At 33.8% G+C, this 20,170-nt stretch overlaps 2 protein-coding genes across 2 annotated transcripts; one reads left to right on the forward strand and one right to left on the reverse strand.

The window, feature by feature from the left end:
• The first annotated feature begins 10,569 nt into the window (after positions 1-10,569).
• On the forward strand, positions 10,570-14,259 carry LOC106779867. The gene is made up of 7 exons (XM_014668079.2): positions 10,570-10,978; positions 11,074-11,154; positions 11,265-11,441; positions 11,894-12,064; positions 12,248-12,460; positions 12,544-12,632; positions 13,256-14,259. Exons 1-7 carry the CDS (start codon positions 10,879-10,881, stop codon positions 13,955-13,957), a joined length of 1,533 nt encoding a protein of 510 aa, XP_014523565.1. The 5' UTR covers positions 10,570-10,878; the 3' UTR covers positions 13,958-14,259.
• A 1,181-nt stretch (positions 14,260-15,440) lies between these two features.
• LOC106779898 lies at positions 15,441-18,467 on the reverse strand. Its single transcript, XM_014668108.2, has 5 exons — positions 18,051-18,467; positions 17,797-17,961; positions 16,841-17,041; positions 16,215-16,312; positions 15,441-16,130 (listed from the first exon to the last, which is right to left on the reverse strand). Exons 1-5 carry the CDS (start codon positions 18,322-18,324, stop codon positions 15,645-15,647), a joined length of 1,224 nt encoding a protein of 407 aa, XP_014523594.1. The 5' UTR covers positions 18,325-18,467; the 3' UTR covers positions 15,441-15,644.
• Positions 18,468-20,170: the final 1,703 nt, after the last annotated feature.

Below are 20,170 nucleotides of genomic sequence, written 5' to 3' on the forward strand. Positions count from 1 at the left end.
TGTTATGTTATGGTTCAACAAGCTTTTTCTTCTCTTCTAGGCCACTCTTCATTAACTGATGCAACAAGTTAGTGTTTTTTCCTCCTTTTCTCATATTCAAGGGTTTTTATTTTTGGAGAAAACTATTTTTGTAGTTGTCTCTTCTTAAGGCTTGGTGCTTTCTCATCTCCTCTACAAATGAAACACAATCATTACATCGCTGCTTTACCAAATATGTGTCGATGGTCCCATGGTGTTTCACAAGGTCTCCTAGTCAACTAAGTGTACTGTCCACGATGTCTTGTGGTTAGGGTGCACTGTTCTCCATAATGGTTTGTTGGTGGTTCACTACTACTAGTTTGTTGGTGTTGGTCGATGATGGTTCGTCGTTCTCTTCTTTGCACCTTTGCATGGTCACCCTTTAGAAGGAGAGTGATAGGAAACACTTTCGTACTTGAGCACGAACAACAATCCCGATCAGAAGTTGCAGTAGACTGAAGTTCTTGAAGGTTGGAGGATATGCACGGTAGGTGTTTGATAAAAGGTGTGAACGTGTTTTGGATGGATTGTGGTGATGAAGTCTAGCTCAGATAGCTTTCCTAAGGGGAAAGAAGCTAGAGGATGCAAAGCTAAAGCTAGCAAAGAGTTTGAACTTGAGAGAAGTGGCTGAATTTTGACAGCATAACACTAATTTCATTCAAGTTAATTTGTACAATGAGTAAGCTTCCTTTTATAGGAGAAGGAAAGCTCATCAATCTTGCAAGGTAAGCTAGCCTATGTACATGTGCTGAAATATTGAAAGAAGCTTGCAGAAGAAGCTATCAGCTGGCCATGTGTTCCACATGATAAGCATGAAACACGTGCTCAAAGGAATGGAGCATCTCCTAGGCATCGATGGCCGGTAGTGTGCTTGCCGCTGAGCGCCAGCGTGTCCAAGTATTCACTTTTGTCTCCTTTGCTTCCTCCTTGCTTGGTTACTTCCTTGGTTCTTATTAATGACCTATAAACAAAGTAAAATGTATTTAAGTAAAAAGAATCATGTTAATACTTAGATAAGGAAATAGTTTTGAAAATCTATATTCTACTTCCCTTTCTTTAGTCTTAGTTGTAGTTGATACTTCTTTAGATGGGAAGTCCCTAAAGGGGTTGCCATCAGAGAGTCTCTCCTTCGTATGATCACTTTTTGACTTTTTTTTAGTTAAAAATATTATATCAATTTGTATAGAAACAATCTAATATGAATATATATTAAATATGTTATATAACCTATATAATATGTCTTTGAATTACAAAACCGATATAACATGCCCTCGAGAATGATCTTATATAACTCTATTATATAACTATTTTCCATTAGTTTTACCATACTTCTATTTTTATTTTAGCTCTTAAATCTATTCAAAAGAATAAATAATAGAAAACGGTAAGCTTATTTTAGTTTAAACAAAATAGCAATTTATTTGATCTAGTTAGTTCTTGTACAAGTGTTGATTAAAACGATTACCAAAACTAAGTCATAATTGAGCAATGTAGAAACTTATCTGTACAAAACATGCAAAAAAACTTTTTTCTGTTTTGTTTCTTCCATCTGATTCAGTGGACATCCCTAAGCTAACATGGAGGTTATGCTTTTGTGAGCGAAGAATATAAAATAGGGCACGCTTGTCTTGAGGTTGTATTTACTTTGTTTTCTGAGGGGTTTCTTAAGACACATGGTATAAAAATCTGTATGAAAAGTAAAAATTAGTCATATTTAAATGGAGATTAATCCACAGTTGATATTCCTTACCACTAAAATAAATATAAACAGTGTGAAATGTAGATGATACAAAGCTAGCAATCTCATCACATGGCATGTCATCATTGCCAGCTTGCTCTGGTGAATAGAGTTAGATAATAAAGTGGCAGCCACTAACCAATACATAGTGTCAGGATGAGGTGCAGTCTGCCCATTAAAACAACAATAATAATAACAATAATGTTTCATAGATTTTTATAATTATCATTGGTGTGTGCTAAAACAGTGTGGTTGTTGTGGTTCCTTTTTGTGCTGATACCTGATTGTACCCTCTTACACACCCCAGAGTGCAGAGGAATTTTGTTGCTTGCTATTGCGTCTTCATTTCATCCTACAAATTAATCACAATGCTCATGATGTCACTCATTGGCAAGAGATTTTTTAGTTACCATCACTGTTGGTCAAACCTGAAATCAGAGGTGAAATTAATGAAGACACTCACATTCATTGAATGTGTTGGCAGGACCACTAATTTAACCAATTTCCTTTATCATTGAACGGAACACTTGGATTGAATCAATTTTCTGTGAGGTAGAAAAAGGTATGCTTAGATTATGTTTTGCCCTGAATAAATACTGTCCACACGAACATCATCATATATCACATGAAAATATTTTCATATACCATTGGGTGTTTGAATCAAGGCTTTGAATAATGGTTTGAAGTGCTTGTTTAATCACAATATCAAGATGTTTGAGATCTTTGCAAGTGCAATATTGTGGCCGCCAGCATTTATCTCCAACAATAAAACATCCAAAAGAAATCAACTATACCTTCAAATTTTAGTTGTTTGTTAAAATGCATTTATTGTATGAAAACAAAAATGGTTGTATAAGTGACTGTAAGAAGTAAGTTGTTTGAGTTTAAAAATAGAGTTAAAATTAAATGTAGAGAAAAGTTACTTTTAAAAAAATTATAAATGGATTCAAAATACTTTATTCTTCATTTATTATAACATTTTACTAAGACAGACTAATTAAAATGTTAATATAGATAAATTTTTTTGTTCTTATATAATTGGTTTTATCTCCTCTTGTCCCTTTGTTCTGAGATAAGAGTTTGATACTCTATCTATATGAATTAGTTGAAGAACAAAAACTTATTTCAAGCGACATAATTGGTTTGAAATAGTATATATGCAAGTTGGAATGTAAAACAAGTTTATAGTAATGTTCAAAATTTATTACATGACTTAGAATTTGAATGTTTTGAAGATACAATTCTCATTGCTTTACTGGTTGTTGGTTTTTTGCATATGTCATGAGTGATCACAGTCTTGACCTAGACACACGTTAGTGAGAAAAAATCAATGTTAATTCTCTTTATTAAAAATTGGGAGTGCTTAGAACTTAGTTAAGAAAATATAAAATTAATTTCATCTCCTTCAAAAGATACACGTTACTTTGATATTGAATTAATCACTAGTAAAAAAAAAAAGTAGATTCTAATGCGTCATATATGCTTCGGTTACGCAAAACCCGAAGCGTAAAAGATTATATATCTCGGTTACACTTTGATCTGAGGTAGAATGGTGATATTGCCTTGGTTAGAAGAAGGCTCGAGACCTATACCTCTGCTTTTTGTCTGACAACTTTTTGAAAAGGCTCTATTGTCTTGGGTTGCCGAGCAACCGTTGCCTATACACCTGTGCAAGTCAGGCTTTTCGCTTATATACTTGCTCCACCTACTAGGCACTTGACATTTCAGCACTTTATACCTCGGGTTTGGCTCTTAACCGGTGTCATATTGTGCTTTTCACTCCACTTCTCGGATCTCAACCTACACGCTTTATATTGTGCTTTTCCCCTCTACGGTTTCGTCCACCACTGCCACTCCTTGCCAGTGCTCTCCCATTCTTCCTCTCCCTGTGCTTCCAGTGGTCTCGTCTACCTCCTGCTCGTTGTCGTTCTTGGCGTCGTGCCTCCCGTCTGCGTCGTCGCGCCATTGGTGCCCCGCCGCTGCTGCATGTCGTGCTTCTTCCAATGACGCCGCTTCTGTCGCTGTTGTAGCCTCCGCCGCTGCCTCTGCCGTTGTTGCCTCTACCACTGTTTCCTTCGTCGGAAATAGATAAGGGCCAAGCCCAAATGGCCAAATCTGTTAGGGTTTCTTTCTTTTCTAAAAATCAGAAACAAGGTTTCTGCCTCCTCCCCCAAAAATCAAAGAAAGTATCTTCATCTTCATTCACCGCTCCAGATCGCCAAGCCGCTCCAGATCGACGAGCCCTCCGTCGTCGTTGCTGTGGCGCTTGGTCAAATCCTCACCGCGATTCGTCGCTACCCTCCCACCCCTTAATGGAATGTCGTCGCCGCCCTAGACCGTTAATCTTCTTTTTCGAACAAGTTTTGTTGTGAGGAGATGAAGCATGCTTGTGACATGCATTTGGCTTCTCTGGTTTTGGATATGGATGACGCGGTGTTGCTGATTGAGTATGGGCTGGAGGAGACTGCATATATGCTTGTGGCGGCTTGCTTGTAGGTGTTTCTAAGTGAGCTTCCTGGTTCATTGCAGCGGTGGTTCATTGTAGAAGGGGTTCAGTACAGCGATGGTTCATTGCGATGTTTCTTGAGGCCAATGAAGACTCACAAGTACAGGTGATTGCCATTCAAAAATTGTAACCTTGGGGTTCTATCAAATTGTGTTTCTGAAATTGGGAAATCTTGGGTCTGTTTTGATCTCGGGTTGGGATTTTCTGGTTGCGTATTGTTCATAGTGTCCAACATCAACTGAAAAACACTTTGACTTGCACCACTCTGTTTCAGGTTCCTCTACCGTTAGAGCCACTCCTCGGGTTGAAGGTTTACACATGGCTTCCACTACACCACATGACCAACCGCAATGGGAATTATCCTATGACATGGAAATGGATTTTGGATCTGAAGAGCACTCTTCCATTGTGTATGTTGCCTTAGCAGTTGATAAAGAGTTGCAACCTCATAAAGTAAAACGAGGCATGACAGTATGAACCGAGTCCTGAAGTCTGAAAAAAAACACGCTACTGCCTCGGTTGTCTAAGAATCAAGGCATAACCCTATCTCATTTTATCTCGATCCGTGGCCGAGGTTTACCTCTTTTTATCTCGTCCATATATGCATCGGTTGCAGAACCGATACCTATAAGCAAAACTAACCGGTGTCTTTTCTCCTTATTATACTAGTGAATGTTTCAATAACATGTCTTAATCTACATATTAAGCAAAAGAGAGTAAATATTGATTATCTTTCTTGTGCAATTTTTATCACTCAAATAAAATAATGTGAGTTCCTTAAGTGAAAAGATTTATTATTTAAGTTGTGTTCACACCTTTAGTAATAGATGGTCATTAGAAATCTTGTCATTTTTTTATCATTAAACTTTTGTATTTTTTTGAATTTTACCTTTTAAATTTTTAAAATAATTTAATTATATTTTTTTCAAAACATTGTTTTACTCTAAAATGGTTTATTTAATTTATTTGCAACCACTTATCATGCGTTTTTTTTATGTCAAATTGTTTTTGGAAAAATCTCAATATTTTAATTATTTAAAACTATTTTTTATTTCTCTATATATTTTTCTTTTTTACCCTATTATATTGACGTCAAACCAAATAAATATTAAAAGTAAAAGAGCTCTGAAAAGAATGTAACTAGGAAAAAAAATCTAAGGTCTTAATTAAAGTTTTTGAACCGATTTTCTAGAATAAAATATAAATAATTGAATAAATAATTTAATATTTAAGATTATGAATGTTGTATCATCATTTTAAATTAATAAATATGAAATATTTTTACTTAATGTATTCATCATATTATCACCCATTCATTTGTCACCTTATTGATGGGTCATAATTGACATTTATTTGAGAAAAAAGCAAAAATGTATATAGCTTTGAAATTTATATATGAAAAAATTCAAAAATTTAAAAGTTTAATAATAAAATTGATAATATCAAAAGTTTACTGGTAAAATTCACGAAATGAAAGTTTTATAATAAAATTTAGAAACATGTAAAAGTGAATATATTGCGTATTTCGTTTTAGATTCCACGTATTTTACATGGTCACGTTATCATATTATTGAAAGCTTGATATTCAATTAATAAAAACATATTTATAGTCATAAATTTCCTGGCATTTTATATGGGTCACAATATCATATCGTTAGAAGTTTGATAATAGATTAATAAAATATAAATTGTGCATAATTCTAAATTTTTTGTCATTATATGGGTCACATTATCATATTAAAACTTTGACATTCAATTTGTGAAAATGTAAAATGTATATAATTTTTTAACTTAGAAGATAAAATTCAATAACAAATTTTACAAAAGTATAAAAAAGTACTTAGAAAGAAAATATGTTACTGTTCCATATAAAAAGAAAAAGAAAAAAGGACTCTTGTACCGACAAAGGTAAAACAATTTGTTTTAACAAACACAACCTGGCATGTTACATATATCCTTGTATAGTTGTGCATTTCAGTTCCCAATGATGTTGGTTTTATGAGGATTGTTATTTCATAATTTCATTATTATAGTACCTTCATGCAAGTAGTGTTTCTTTAACCACATGAAATCTAACCATGATGTTGGTTTTTGGCAGGCTTGAGTCTGGCCAGATACTAAACCCAGCACCACTTGAAAGAGAATTAATGAAACCATTATAGAAGGTTTAGTAGTAAACATAGCTACAATGAAATTAGTATATATAATAAATATTATTTGACACACCTGTATTTTTTATATTTATTTGACATTATTTTTATTTTTTTTATTTTTTGAAAAATTATAAAATTTTACATTTTTAAAATCATTTTATTTTTATATTCTATATCAATTGAATATAAAAATGTGTTATAGTATTATTAATCAGTATATAATAACTAATAACTCCACCAACCAACCATTTATAAATACAATACATGTAAAGACAAAATATTCGCTTTCAAAATAAACAATCACACGTTTGTTTGAGAGCGTAGCTACTAACTTATAAGTATTAGAAATTTTGGCGTAGGTGTTTGTCCATTTTTTTCGATGAAAATCAATTATTCGAAGCATTAAGTATTTATGGTTTTATAGGACTATATATTCCGGTCTTGTAAAGACACCATAAACTAGTATTTATAAGTGGAAAACATTCTTATTCGAATACAATTTGTGTAATAGTTATGGTGCAACGGATTATTGAAAGAAAAGTAATATGCTATAACTCACTATGTATAAAGTAATTTATTATGGACTTATCTTAACTTCAATTCACTTGTTATAGATTTTTAATGACATGCAGCCATTGGAATCAAATGCATTAGCTTATATTCAAATAATGTGGGTGAAACATTATTTTGCTATATATAACAATTTAGAGTAGTTGACAAGTCACAGTATATTAGTTTATAGAACTTTTATATTTTTATAAAAAAAATTAGAATATTAGTGAGTTATAGTTAGAATTTGTATATTTTTATATTAATTGAATTGTTTGAAGTTACAAAGTGAATCTATTTTTGAGCATTGTTGAATATGTATATTTAAGATATAATATTTTAAAAGTTAACACTTTTAACGATAACTCGTATTAAAATCGTCTTTGTTTAAATAGCCTAACTTTTTTTCTTTGGTTTTGACATTTAATAATCATCATCCTGAATCATCATTACTTTTCCAAACTTTTGATGATGATTGGAAGTTAAAATCGTCATTGTCTTTTAATTTTTGCTGACAACGTCAATTGATTATCCTTAATGATAGCTAAAATAACAAGATTAGAAAATAATCTTTAAAAGTCTTATTTAACCGTTATAAAAAATCATTTTCATAGTAGTGAAAATTCCAACAATATAAATCTACATTAATAAATATATTAACAAGTTTTCTTGTAAATAGAGATGTTAATTTGAGTCATAATTTATGAGTCAGCTCCAATTCACTCCTAAATAAGTTTTCATTTTATTGTTTACTAAATGACTTTAAACCTAACTTAATCTTACAAAATTTAAACCTAACTCAAATCACTTATATATTGTAATTATTCTTATCTTTAGTTAAATAGGACTTCCAACACACTTTCCTCACCCCAAGACATATATATTTTAAGCATGAGACTAGATAATTAATGGATGGTCCAATAGTGTGTGGAACAATGGACCTAACAATCAACAAAAGTTCACTAACATAGACTATGTATCATGTTAAGAAGTAGATTTCAAGTCTAAGTCACAAATATGACTGTAAGGTGAGGTTTGCATCCACTTATATATTATGATTTACCTTATCTCTAATGAATGTGAGCCTTTAAACACACTCCCTCACTTCGAGGCATGTGTCATTCGAACGTGAAACTATACATTAATATGTGGTATGATAACGATTTAATAACATGTAGAACAATAGACCCAACAAATAACAAATTTCATTATGATAGACTTTAATTCATGATTCTAATGTCATATTAAGAAGTGAATTTTAGATCTAATTTAACTTCACAAAATATCGTCTCAAAGTTAGAGTTACAGTCAAAGGAAATTTACTCTTATTACAAGATTTCACTTAATTTCTAAGTACAAGACTTTTAATTCAGATTTATGTATATCAAAATTCAAATTAAATTAGTTTAGGCCAAAATTTAAGATTACTCAATTTAAATTAAATTTTAAAACAAATGAGCTATGATGAAATATAATTAGAAAATTATACATGCTTTAATTTGATTTAGCTCAATGAAACCATACCGCGGAAATTAGGAGGAGCGGAAAAGTTTGGTTTAAAAGATTTAATAACAGTAGTGTTTTTTTAGTAGTTATTATGTTAAGTATATGTCTATTGGTTATTTTAAACCGTTACATAGGACAAACTTTTGAATTTAATAAAAAAATTGAACATAACATTTTACATTCTAAAAAAAATTAAACAATTATTGTTTATAAAACAGATCCTTTGACAATTCTATGTCACATACTATAATTGGTCAATTTTTTTAAGTAACGCAGCTTCAAGCAACTTTAATAAGTATTCACATAGTGAGGTTTTCCTAACAAGTTGATTTCAAACTTAATTAATCTGTAATTATGACACGCAATCCTATGATTTGACAAATCAGAAGTCGTGGTTTCTATTTGTAGCTTTTGTTGTTCAACTGTATTCTTTTAAACTTCGTAACTTTTTTCTTGTGTGTACAAGCTATTTTCTTTTTCATCAAACTAGGATTAATTTTATTAAATAATTTTCGTCAAAACTTCTTAAAATAAAAACTAATGTTAATTATAATAGACTACAATAATAATAATAAATTATAAGGTTTAAATAGTTACTTCGTTCTCACGATAGGGGGTTAATTTTTGTTTGGTACTCGGTTTTAAAAATAAAGATATTGGATTCCTATGTTATGAAAATTGTATGAATAAGTCTTGTACGTTAAGTTGACAATAACAACGTTAACCTCATGCTGACGTGGCATACTTTTTCTCTGCTTTCTTCTATGCTGTACAGTTTTTTCTCTCTTCAATTCAACTTTTTCTCTCTCTTCCAATCTCATTTCTAATTTAATATTTTTTAATTAATGGGTATTTTTCCACCCTACTCCACTTGCAAGGCGCCCTAAATGTGCTATGCGGATGCGAAGACAGAGAGCACCCTTCCTAGACGACTCGCTATGCAAATCCTCTCGCACAGCGAGTCTACAAAATCTGCAAAATCCAAATTCTGTAGATTTGTAGAACTTTAATACTCCAATTTCGTTTTAGGCACTTTGATGAACTTCTAGTACTCCTAACTTAATCCAAATTCTGCAGATTTGCAGAACTCCTAACTCAAGGAGACCCCAAACATGCCCTTTTTACTTTCAGAATTGCTAGACCACCTATGGATTATCAATTGATGATGGAGAACAAACTTTAGAACTAAATTGAGGCTAGAATTGGGAAGGAAAACACAATAGGCTACATGCAGCAAGACTTGCTACATGATCACAACCCTAACATTGCACGGGAACATGAAAAATGGCTTACCAGAGGACAATGGAAAAATTGATCGGATGAAATTGTTGCTCTTGAAGCCAGATTGACTAGACAGTGTCTGATCAACAATCTAATGGTTAGAATTTGAGTTGAGATGGAGAGATATTAAAGCAGAGAAGGAGAAAACGTTGAAGAGGGTAGTGCTTTTTTAGATGATGAATGAACTAAAATGTTAAGTTTGCATTATTTTACTAATAAGAATTCAACCCATCATCTATTGTCAGGTGTGCACTCTTAATGTTGTCTTTTTTTCATACTTTAGTGATCTTTAATTTCTTACTTAAAAATCATTACTTTCATCTTTATACATACCATCTTAAATCTTTCTAAATCTCTGCAACTCTTTTTTTTTTTCATTTCTAGCATCCTTTTATGTATTAATAGGATTCTATCGTTAAAAATAGACTAAAAATGTAAAGTTTGCTATGTAAAGATTAAATGACTAATTTAACCATACAAAGAATTAGATGGTACTAGATAATAAGATAAACTCAAATCAATTTGAATCTAAATCAAAATCCAAAACTAAAAACAATAAAATGAAAGGTTCTCCCATCCAAAAGAATTTAAAATTTTCTATTAAATTGGTAGAGAGATTCATGGATATATAAAAAGGTATCAAATCCAGACTACCAATATCAAAATACTTTTTTTAATGAAATTAAATCCTGAGAGACACATTGTCTCTCATAAAAATATAAAGTGGTAAGCTTTTCAACCATGAGTTTAAATTTAAGACAGCTTTAAAAAAACCTGTTGGGAAGAAACAGAAACAGTGCATATTTAACACATCAAAATCAATGACCCTCCCTTTCCAACAGTGTCCCACTAATGCCTCCCCTTTGCCCTTATTTTATGCTCTGTACCTTTCATCTTCTCTCTCTTTCACCTTTTCTCCTTCACTCTTTTCACTCACTCAAAAACACATTCCCTTTCATTTCCTCTTCTTTCTGCTAACACCAACATTACCCCCAAAACAAAAATAACATTACCATTTGCATTTCTCTCTTCCCATCTCTCAATTAGGGTTCTTCCACCCACTTTCTTCACTACCATTGTCCAAACCTCTCGCATTCTCCGAACCCCTCTGCTTCGGATCAACTCAAATGGGTAAGTACCTTCTGTTACTGGCTCTCACTCTCCTCAACCTCCTACTATTCTCCACCCTTCATGTATCAGCTGCACCTTCAACTACTTCTCCTGCAAGTATGTACCATTCACCTGTGCTCATTCTCTTGCTTCCATTTCATCCAAGTTTTCTTATTTAGCTCATCCTTAACTTTGTGTCTTCGTGCTTTCAGAAATTGTTAGTGGGTTTCTCTCTAATGCCGTGCCTGCCGTCACTAAGTGGGTGTGGTCCCTTAAGGCCACTACCAAAACGGGTATGGATCTGACTCTGGTTTGGTTTTTAGTTCTGGGTTTGTCGTTTTCTGCGGGTTTGGTCTTCTGGGTGGTGGTGGGTTGTGAGGTATGAATGTGGCTTTTTCTGCAGCGGTTTCGAGCAGGTCGATGATGAAGTTCGAGGGTGGATTCAGTGTGGAGACTGTGTTCGATGGGAGCAAGCTTGGGATCGAGCCTTATGCTGTGGAGGTGTTGCCCAATGGGGAGCTTCTGATTCTTGATTCGGCTAATAGTAACATTTATAGGATTTCCTCCTCGCTTTCTTTGTGTAAGTGTCACAATGTGGATTTAATGATGGCCTCTTTTTCTAAGTGATTTCTGAAATTCACTTTATTATTCATCTGTGATATGATGAGAAAATGAAAAGTGATAGGTCTGTTTCTGTTATGGAGAAGGAGAATTTTTACGTTACGATGTCTTTTGCCGGATTTGGAATGATTAGCTAGTTTAGGCATATCTAGCTTCTTTTCATTTTGAATTCAATACCTTCTTTGTTTACTTAATGTGATTCTTACTGTCTAATGGTTAGATTATGTTACAAGACGTGTTCTCATGTCACTTCAGTTCATGATCATAAGTTGAATGAAGATGCATTACATGATTGTAATGCACTTTGAACACTGTTTATATGAGACTTGTCTTTTGTAATATAGTCGCTCTGTAGTAGTTAGACTCTTTTCATGTATGTATAATGGAGATGGTGCCCATTGCTATGTGCAGACAGCAGGCCCAAGCTGGTGGCAGGGTCAGCTGAAGGGTATTCTGGACATGTTGATGGGAAGCTCAGGGAGGCTAGGATGAACCACCCAAAGGGGATAACTGTTGACGACCGAGGAAATATCTATGTTGCAGATACTACAAATATGGCAATTAGGAAAATTAGTGATTCAGGTAAAGTAACTGTAGGTGATCATTTTTGTTTGTTTACCAGTGTATGCTTGCGCATAGTTAGTATTTAGATAACTTAGAAGTCCTGTGTGAGTACTGTTATCGTTGGTCCAGAATCTTTGGATTTAAAAATGTGCAACATTGGAGTTAAACAAGGGAACCTCTCAGTGAATATTTCTGTTTTAGGGGTCACAACAATTGCTGGAGGAAAATGGAGCCGAGGAGGGGGGCATGTTGATGGACCAAGTGAAGAAGCTAAGTTTTCTGATGACTTTGATGTGGTTTATGTTGGAAGTAGTTGTTCACTACTCGTCATAGACAGAGGAAACCGAGCCATCAGGGAGATCCAACTCCACTTTGATGATTGTGCCTATCAATATGGCAGTGGATTCCCACTTGGTAAGCTAACCCATACATGTTTTCTGTTGAAATTCTGTCAAGTGCTATTCAAATTTAGACTGATTGTCTTCAATGTTCTTCAGGGATTGCAATGCTTGTTGGGGCTGGCTTCTTTGGTTACATGTTGGCATTACTGCAGCGAAGGCTTGGTACAATTGTAGCATCCCAGGACGTTAGTGCTTAGTCTTGTCTTATTCCTTCTCATGCTTTATCCTGAATGATACGATGTAGACTTGTTAGTCATAACTAAAATGATCAGTCACTTATGTCATATTTGGTAAAAAAGAGAAAAAAAATTGAGGGAGAGGAAGTGGAAGAGAAAATAAAGCAAAATAAATAGGTTAGAAATAGAGTTATAGTAGAGATTGTTTGGTTAAAGAGAAATGAAAAGGAAATAGAGTCGAAAATAATATTTTTAGACTATTTGGTTTAAAATAAAAATAAATAAATAAATGCATATTGTTTTATTATTCTTAATTAATATTAGCATTATTTATTTCATTAATAATATTTTTTACTTTTATGACTGATTTTTTTATTTATTTATCATCATTAATATACTTGATTTATTTATTATAATAAGAGTAAAGGTTTGAAAAAAAGAAAATTAAAACTCAAGCCTCCCTTACTTCATTATGGGAGTATTTAGTAGGTTAAACTTGGTTACACTCACAACATAATTTATTGTTTTGTATTTTAAAATGTGATTTCATTTCAAACTAGCATTACTTGCATACTGATATAGCATCATGATACTACAGATGCATGCTCTAATCCATCCCATGTTTCTTGTAGGCTCAGGTTCCGGTAATGGTAACATCTTCAGTTCCTTCAAATCCATATGAAAAGCCGTTGAAATCTGTCAGGCCTCCTTTAATTCCATCGTCGGAATACGAACCTGACAAGCAGGAAGAGGGCTTCTTTGGATCCCTCGGGAAGCTTCTTGCGAATGCTGGTGCATCAATGGTGGAGATAATGGGAGGATTATTTCCCTCTTTCAGAAGAAAATCGCTAAGCCACCAATTCCAAAGACAACCACTTGTCCCGCAACCTCAGAAGCAAGCAAATGCTTGGCCTGTGCAGGAAAGTTTCGTGATCCCTGATGAAGATGAACCTCCTTCCATCGACACAAGAGCTCCTACACCTAGAAAAACCTATCCTTTCATGTCCAAGGATGCAGAGAAAATGCAACAACTTCGGCAAAGTCGTGCATTCTATAGTGGATGGGATGGAGATATGAATCAACAGCAACAACAGTCACAACAGCAGCAACAGAAACACCATCATCGCCATCAGTACCGATCGGCAACCCCTCACACTTACTACGAGCAGAGCCATGAGACAACCAATGAGATAGTGTTTGGGGCAGTGCAGGAACAGGATAGGAGGCAGGAGTCCGTGGTTATCAAGCCTGTGAATTATGGGGAGCCACTGTATGACACTCACAATGTTAGGTCCAGAATGAGTTTCCTGGGCTATGGCGGCCACAGGTATTGAGTACATACAATCATTAGGAAGTTTAGATTTTAGATGTGACCTAAATGGAGAGGGAAGAATTTAATCAGGTATAGGTAGTCTTATAATGATTTTTCTTTCTGTGGAGTCTTAGTAAGAAGTTGGTGATCATAATGTGAATTGTTTATTCAGTTTTGCCAAATGTTGGTTGCTATGGTGTCTAGTGTCAGCAGCAACTCTGGCAATCATGAGGGGGGGATGGGATCAAGAAATTTTGCATGCTATTTCTTCTAATGATCTTCCTCATGTTTAAATGTGCAATACTTCTCTGAAATTGTTTTCCATTGAACATGTGCTTATCATTTCCTATCACGACTTGGCAATATTAACCAGAAAAATGTAATTTGTATTTATTTTAAATTCATAATATTCGTTGAGTAGACTTACTAAATTGCTTTTAAGGAAAGCTTTAGGAAGTATTATTAGCTTATTTTAGGAAGTTAAAACTTTTCGGAAGTATTATTAACCTATTTTAATCATATATTTTAAGGCATTTCAACCCTGTTTTTTAATTAAATTTTCCATATTTTTCTTCTCAAATGTACATTGGTTAATAAGGTTTCTAAATCAAACCAAGTTAATTTATTTTTGCACTTTCATTAGAACATTATTTTATATTAGCAGTGAATTCGTTGTTGTGGAACTTATATTTGAATGCAAAGTCTGAAAGCGTTGCTCAGTCAGCTAAAGTCTAAAATTGGAGTTTCATGACCAGAATTTTCAAAATCATTCCACGGATTACTGATATTTATTTCAATTTTATAGCTTTTTCTGAGATCATTTTGATATTTATTTCAAAAGTTACATTTAGAATATCTTGATTAATTAATAATAAATTCATGCTTATAATTTATAAAAACTAAATTAAAAAAATATTTAATTCCAATTTAGAGTTGTTATTAAACTCTGCAAAAAAACAATTTTCTCAATTTGTCCTTAATAGAGATGACACATAACGTATATGTAGATATACATATATCTGTAAGTATTTTAATATTTAATTATAAACAAGTTATTTATGTATTTTATACTACTCGTTTTTTTCTTTGTAAGAATTCATTATTCACAAAAAAAATAAAAAAAATTAATTCATATTTAATTAAATTAAGTTTAATTAAAATTAAAACTAATTTATATTTTATTAGTTTAAATTTAATTAAAATTAAATTTTAATTTATATTTAATTTAATTTAAATTATATTTTATATATAATTTATAAGAATTTATAAAATATATTTTTTTAAATATTTTCGAATATCTGCGTATTCATAAAGATTTTAAAATATTCAAAAATATTTTTTAAACCAATAACCGTACGAGTATAAATATCTTTTGCAAGTCAAGTAAAAGATAGCCATTAAACCAGTTGCCATGCTTAATCCTAAGAATAGTTCCAGTTTTATACAATTTATTTGCTTGATTCTTGAACACAGTTTATCATCCTATAATTGACAAACTCAATAACTAATTGCTTAACCCTGCATTTGAGATATCATTCCAAAGTTTAATGATATTTGAAGGGTACAGAAATCCATAGTTTTCATGGTTACTACTTGCCATCATCACAAAGCACAAAGGTAAAAATAAAAGATGGGGTGATGCCATGTTGGTGAGAAAGTATATATATGCATGCTAGTTTCAAGACAGAGTGCTGTCATACAAAATAACTTCATCTACGCTTCACAATACCCATACTACAAACAGATGAGTTTGGATGGAGAATGTTATCTTTAGGTGGCTCTACAAAGCCCATGTTAGCCTTTACCAACAGATCACCTTCATGGCACACATTCCTCCTTCCTATGCTATCATTCACCTTCATGGTTGAATCTTCATCAAAACTCATCAAATCCTTCAATTGGTCATAGTACTTACCTGGTTTTGTTACCTCACCACTATTGCAGGCATCTAAATCTAGCAAAGACACGGACTCCAGATGTGGCCTTGGAGCTACTATGTTGATTCTAATTCTAGACAAGCAAACAAAATGTGAGAGGCTCAATCTCCAAAACCTCACCAAGATCGTGTAAACAGAGGAGCAACTACAACTAGCTATTGCGCTTTTGGCGCCGTAGAAGAGCATCCGAACTAGCTTCCCCAGACTGGTTAGGCAATGCTTCCATGTCTGTTTGCAATGGCAAGAATTGGGGCCTTTCTGTCTACACAGTTCAGCCGGAGAATGTGTAAGTAATTTTACTCTTTCACCATGTAACATCGTAACAAGTTGAGAGGAACTTACATTAGAGATTATGAAAGGGCGCACTGCAAACCCAATTACTATGCCAAGTAAACATGACAGTCCCAATCCAAGAGTCCAACTCATAACTGCACCTAGCCCTAAACAAAAGAAGAAAAATCCTTCAGTAAAACAGTTATGAATGACGGTAGTTGAATTTTAATAGAAAATAGGTATGGGCATGATAAATAATTAAATTACCCATTTTTATAATGCTTTGAGAGTTGAAGCAGCAAATACAGTAAAATTACCCCTAAGAAAATCAAATATGTAGTAGAAGAGAGAAGTTTCAGTGAAGGTTGTTTTTGGAGTTGGGGGAGTTAAGAGGTGCCCACTTGTTTGCCTAAATGCATGGAGGAAAATCCCATCTTTCACCTAATCTACTATTCCCATATTAAGGCTAAGAATGTCAAGCAGGAACTTCATATTTATAACTAAAGTTCTGAAATAATTGATTATGCCGTGACTCACATTCTCTCTAGGAGTCAACTATAGAGTGGAGGTGTCTAAAATTCTTTATTCTTTATTTAGTTTTTCATTCTCACATTCTCTTCCTTCCACTTCCTATACCTCAAAAAAAGTGGAATGTGACAAGCAAACACACAAGCCCCCAAATTCTAAAATCTCACCAGATTTAGAACCAAAGGTGCAATCCTCCTCCTTCAAACTAATCTGGCGGACTAATTGATGCATGTGATCTGACACCAGCAAAGCACACATCCCCGGAATGAAGGTCAGGTCAAAATCATTTGAAAATGATGCATTCAGTGCGGGGACATCCTTTGAGGTCGACTTTTCTGAGAACTCTCCTCCAGCAATTGTGGTCACACCTAGTCAAGACGAAATTAGACAGAAAGAATGTTCAACATTTCCTGATAACACAACTCACCTAATTCACCATCCAAACCATGCATTTTAAAAAAATCATTAAGACATTCTTAGCAAGAGTGAAAACTGGAGGACCACCAGCCACCGCTCTCAACAATTCACAGACAAAGTTTGATCCACACTTTGTTTGTCTCCCCCCTCTCTCTCACTCTTTTCATGCAACTATCAATTTTACTCAATCTCTCTCGTCCCGTACAATTGTAGATTTGACTCTTTTAAGGTATGCAACTCAGTTAAGAAACTAAAGCAAATAATGCCAGTCGTACTTGAAAAACCAATTGTTGATATTTCAACAAATTCATGATTCGTTATGCCTTTCCATGAAATATTGAAAAAATAAAATTACTCACTTTAAATGAGTCAAATCCTACATCTACATATCGAAGTAGAATAGATACATTTCCAAGTCACATCATGAAGTCCAAGATACTTTAACGGTGCTAAAGACAAACGTTGAGGAGTCTTAACAGCACACCAACCAACACATTCCTCATATCACATTTTCTTTACTAATGGTTAAAATTTATTACAAACCGTAAAAAATCATACTCGTCAAAAATAACAAGTCACCAAATTTTATGATTTTCAATAAATTTCAGTTAATAATAAAGAATATATTCAAAAAAGTGTGTTGCTGACATTTCTATGCAAACTCTAGATGCAACAAAAAAAAGTTATGGAAATATACAAAGCATACCCTTGGCACTAATTTTCCTTATTGCACGGTTGTTCTTGTCAGCAACATACACATTCCCTCTAAGATCAAAAGCAAAGCTTCTGGGTTTATCAAACCGAGCAGAACCAACGTCCCCATCCACATACCCCACAGAACCATCTCCTGAAAGCCTCGTGAAAACGATTTCTGCCACAGAATAACGAAAAATAACCACAAAAGTAAAGAAAAATCGAAACTTTGACACCCGCAGAAGACAAAAACAGGAGGGAAAGAACCTTGGGAAATGGGGAATTGCGCGGTGTAAAAAGTGCTGTTGACAGAATCGAGAAGGATGAGATCGGAAGAAAAGGGTCGTTGAAGGACCATGTAAGGGAATATGTGAGGCTTGTGGCCGTCGAATAAGGTGGTGACGTTGTAACCGTCTTCAGCGACGACGATATCTTTGGCCTTAACTGAAAAATGGAATTCGAAGGGAAAGGAATAGCAAGAGAAAATGTTACCGTGTGAATGGAGGAAGAGAGTGAGTGTGAGTAAGATAGAGAGAGCCATGACTATCAATTTGCTGCAACGTCAAGCAGAAGTTTTAAGTGGTGAATTATATATGTAGTATAGTAATAGTACTAGAAAGAGTTCCTTGTGGGCGAAGTAGTTTAAAGGAAGAGTTATACTCTCTCTACCACCAGACACTTCTCTCCACACCTCTCCATTCCTCCTTCCCTTTCCTTTTTTACCCCTATAAAATATTTAATATGTGGTGGTTAACACGTATTTACCTTCACTAACATTCACTTATATCAATGCACCCCACACCTAAGCACTCATAACAGAGGCATATAGCAGCCCTCAATACATGCACAACCCCAACACACAACCAACACATGTTCATAGAGAACCTTGATGAAAATGGAAAATTTGGAAAAGAGAAAGATGAGAAATTGGAGAAAGAGGAAGAGAAGAATAAGAGAGAAAGAGAGAAAATAAAAGTGTGAGAGTGAGGGTGTGGTGTGAGTGAATAAGAGAATAAAAAATTAAAGTTTTAAAAAGGGTTAAATATGTTTTTAGTCCCTGTAGTTTGGGACGATTTTGGTTTTAGTCCCTCTTTCAAACTAAAGTACAATTTAGTCCTTCAACTCTAGAAAACTCTGCTTTTAGTCCTTTTTACCAAATTTTTTAAAATTTATTTGTTATTTCAAACGCGTTTCTCAGTTAACATTGAAGCAAAAATGTGTCAAACAGTGTAAACAATCCAAATGCTATAATGAAACGTGCTTGAAACAACAAATAAAGTTAAAAAAATTTGGTAAAAATGACTAAAACCAGAGTTTTCTAAAGTTGAAGGACTAAATTATACCTTAATTTGAAAGAGGGACTAAAACCAAAATCGGCTCAAAGTATAGGGACTAAAAACATATTTAACCCTTTTAAAAAAAATGTTATAAAAGGTAAGGGGTAAAATTAAAAATGGTATTTTTAAAATTAAAAAAAAAAGAAATTAAAGAGATGTAGGAAACTGTGTGTGGTGGTAGAAAGAGTAATTCTCTTACGTGAAAACAAAAAGTGGGTTAAATATGCTTTTAGTCCCTGAAGTTTCACTGAATTTTGGTTTTAGTTCCTGCATGAAACATTGATGACATTTCATCCTCCTAGTATGGAAACTCTTACTTTTAGTCCCTAAAAACAAACGGAGTTAAATTTTTTATGATGTGGCTAACGGCACTGCCAGGTGTTGTCTGTCCAGGTTGGCCTCTTGATGCACCACTGTTTGTTTTTAACTCATGAAGACCATCTTTTTCAACACTATCTAAGACCTAACGTTCAGCACATCAACAAGAGCTTCAATCTTCTCCAAGTTTGGCAACGATTGCTCAGTGAAAGCAACCTTAACCACTTCTTTCACAGCCACCGTGGCAACCCCATTACCCCTGTATTTAGAACCGATAACATAGCCAAGTTCCAATGATTTGTTCATGCTTTGATCATGCTCTGAATTGGAGGAAAGAAAAATACCCAATAGCACGATCGTTCAGTCATATTGCTTTGCACCACGCAAAATTGGTGGCTATGTTTTGGATGAAATTGATGCCCTCTTCCTTGCTACTATAAGGATCCCAAGTGCATAAAGGTTCCACCTTTTCATCGGAGGTCATTATCTAGGTAAGAGAGCTCAAGGGGTCGAAGAGATATTTGACTCAAATCGACACTTTCATCTTTTCCTTCTGATTTCTCCATTGGGTTGATGATGGAGTTCTGAATTTTACTTGTGATTTGTTGCAACTTGATCTGTTTTTCTTGATCTGCTTCTTTTTTAGGTTTCTTGTGAAGATTGGGGTTAATGAATAAAAATAAAAATAATACCAAGGTGTATGGTTTCAGAGAGAGTGATAAGAAGATTTGG

The sequence above is a fragment of the Vigna radiata genome, unplaced genomic scaffold (genome assembly GCF_000741045.1).
Source record: "Vigna radiata var. radiata cultivar VC1973A unplaced genomic scaffold, Vradiata_ver6 scaffold_73, whole genome shotgun sequence".
Lineage (NCBI taxonomy): Eukaryota > Viridiplantae > Streptophyta > Magnoliopsida > Fabales > Fabaceae > Vigna > Vigna radiata.

Bases quoted from the DNA above. Each gene is read 5' to 3' on its own strand.
- LOC106779898 (XM_014668108.2), bottom strand. From the start codon at position 18,324: ATGGCTCTCTCTATCTTACTCACACTCACTCTCTTCCTCCATTCACAC. The intron at 17,962-18,050 runs GTTCTTTCCCTC...ATTCTGTGGCAG, and splicing joins GCAATTCCCCATTTCCCAAG to AAATCGTTTTCACGAGGCTT. The intron at 16,131-16,214 runs GTAAGTTCCTCT...CTGTGTAGACAG, and splicing joins GCCCTTTCATAATCTCTAAT to AAAGGCCCCAATTCTTGCCA.
- LOC106779867 (XM_014668079.2), top strand. From the start codon at position 10,879: ATGGGTAAGTACCTTCTGTTACTGGCTCTCACTCTCCTCAACCTCCTA. The intron at 11,442-11,893 runs GTAAGTGTCACA...TGCTATGTGCAG, and splicing joins TTCCTCCTCGCTTTCTTTGT to ACAGCAGGCCCAAGCTGGTG. The intron at 12,633-13,255 runs GTTAGTGCTTAG...TGTTTCTTGTAG, and splicing joins CAATTGTAGCATCCCAGGAC to GCTCAGGTTCCGGTAATGGT.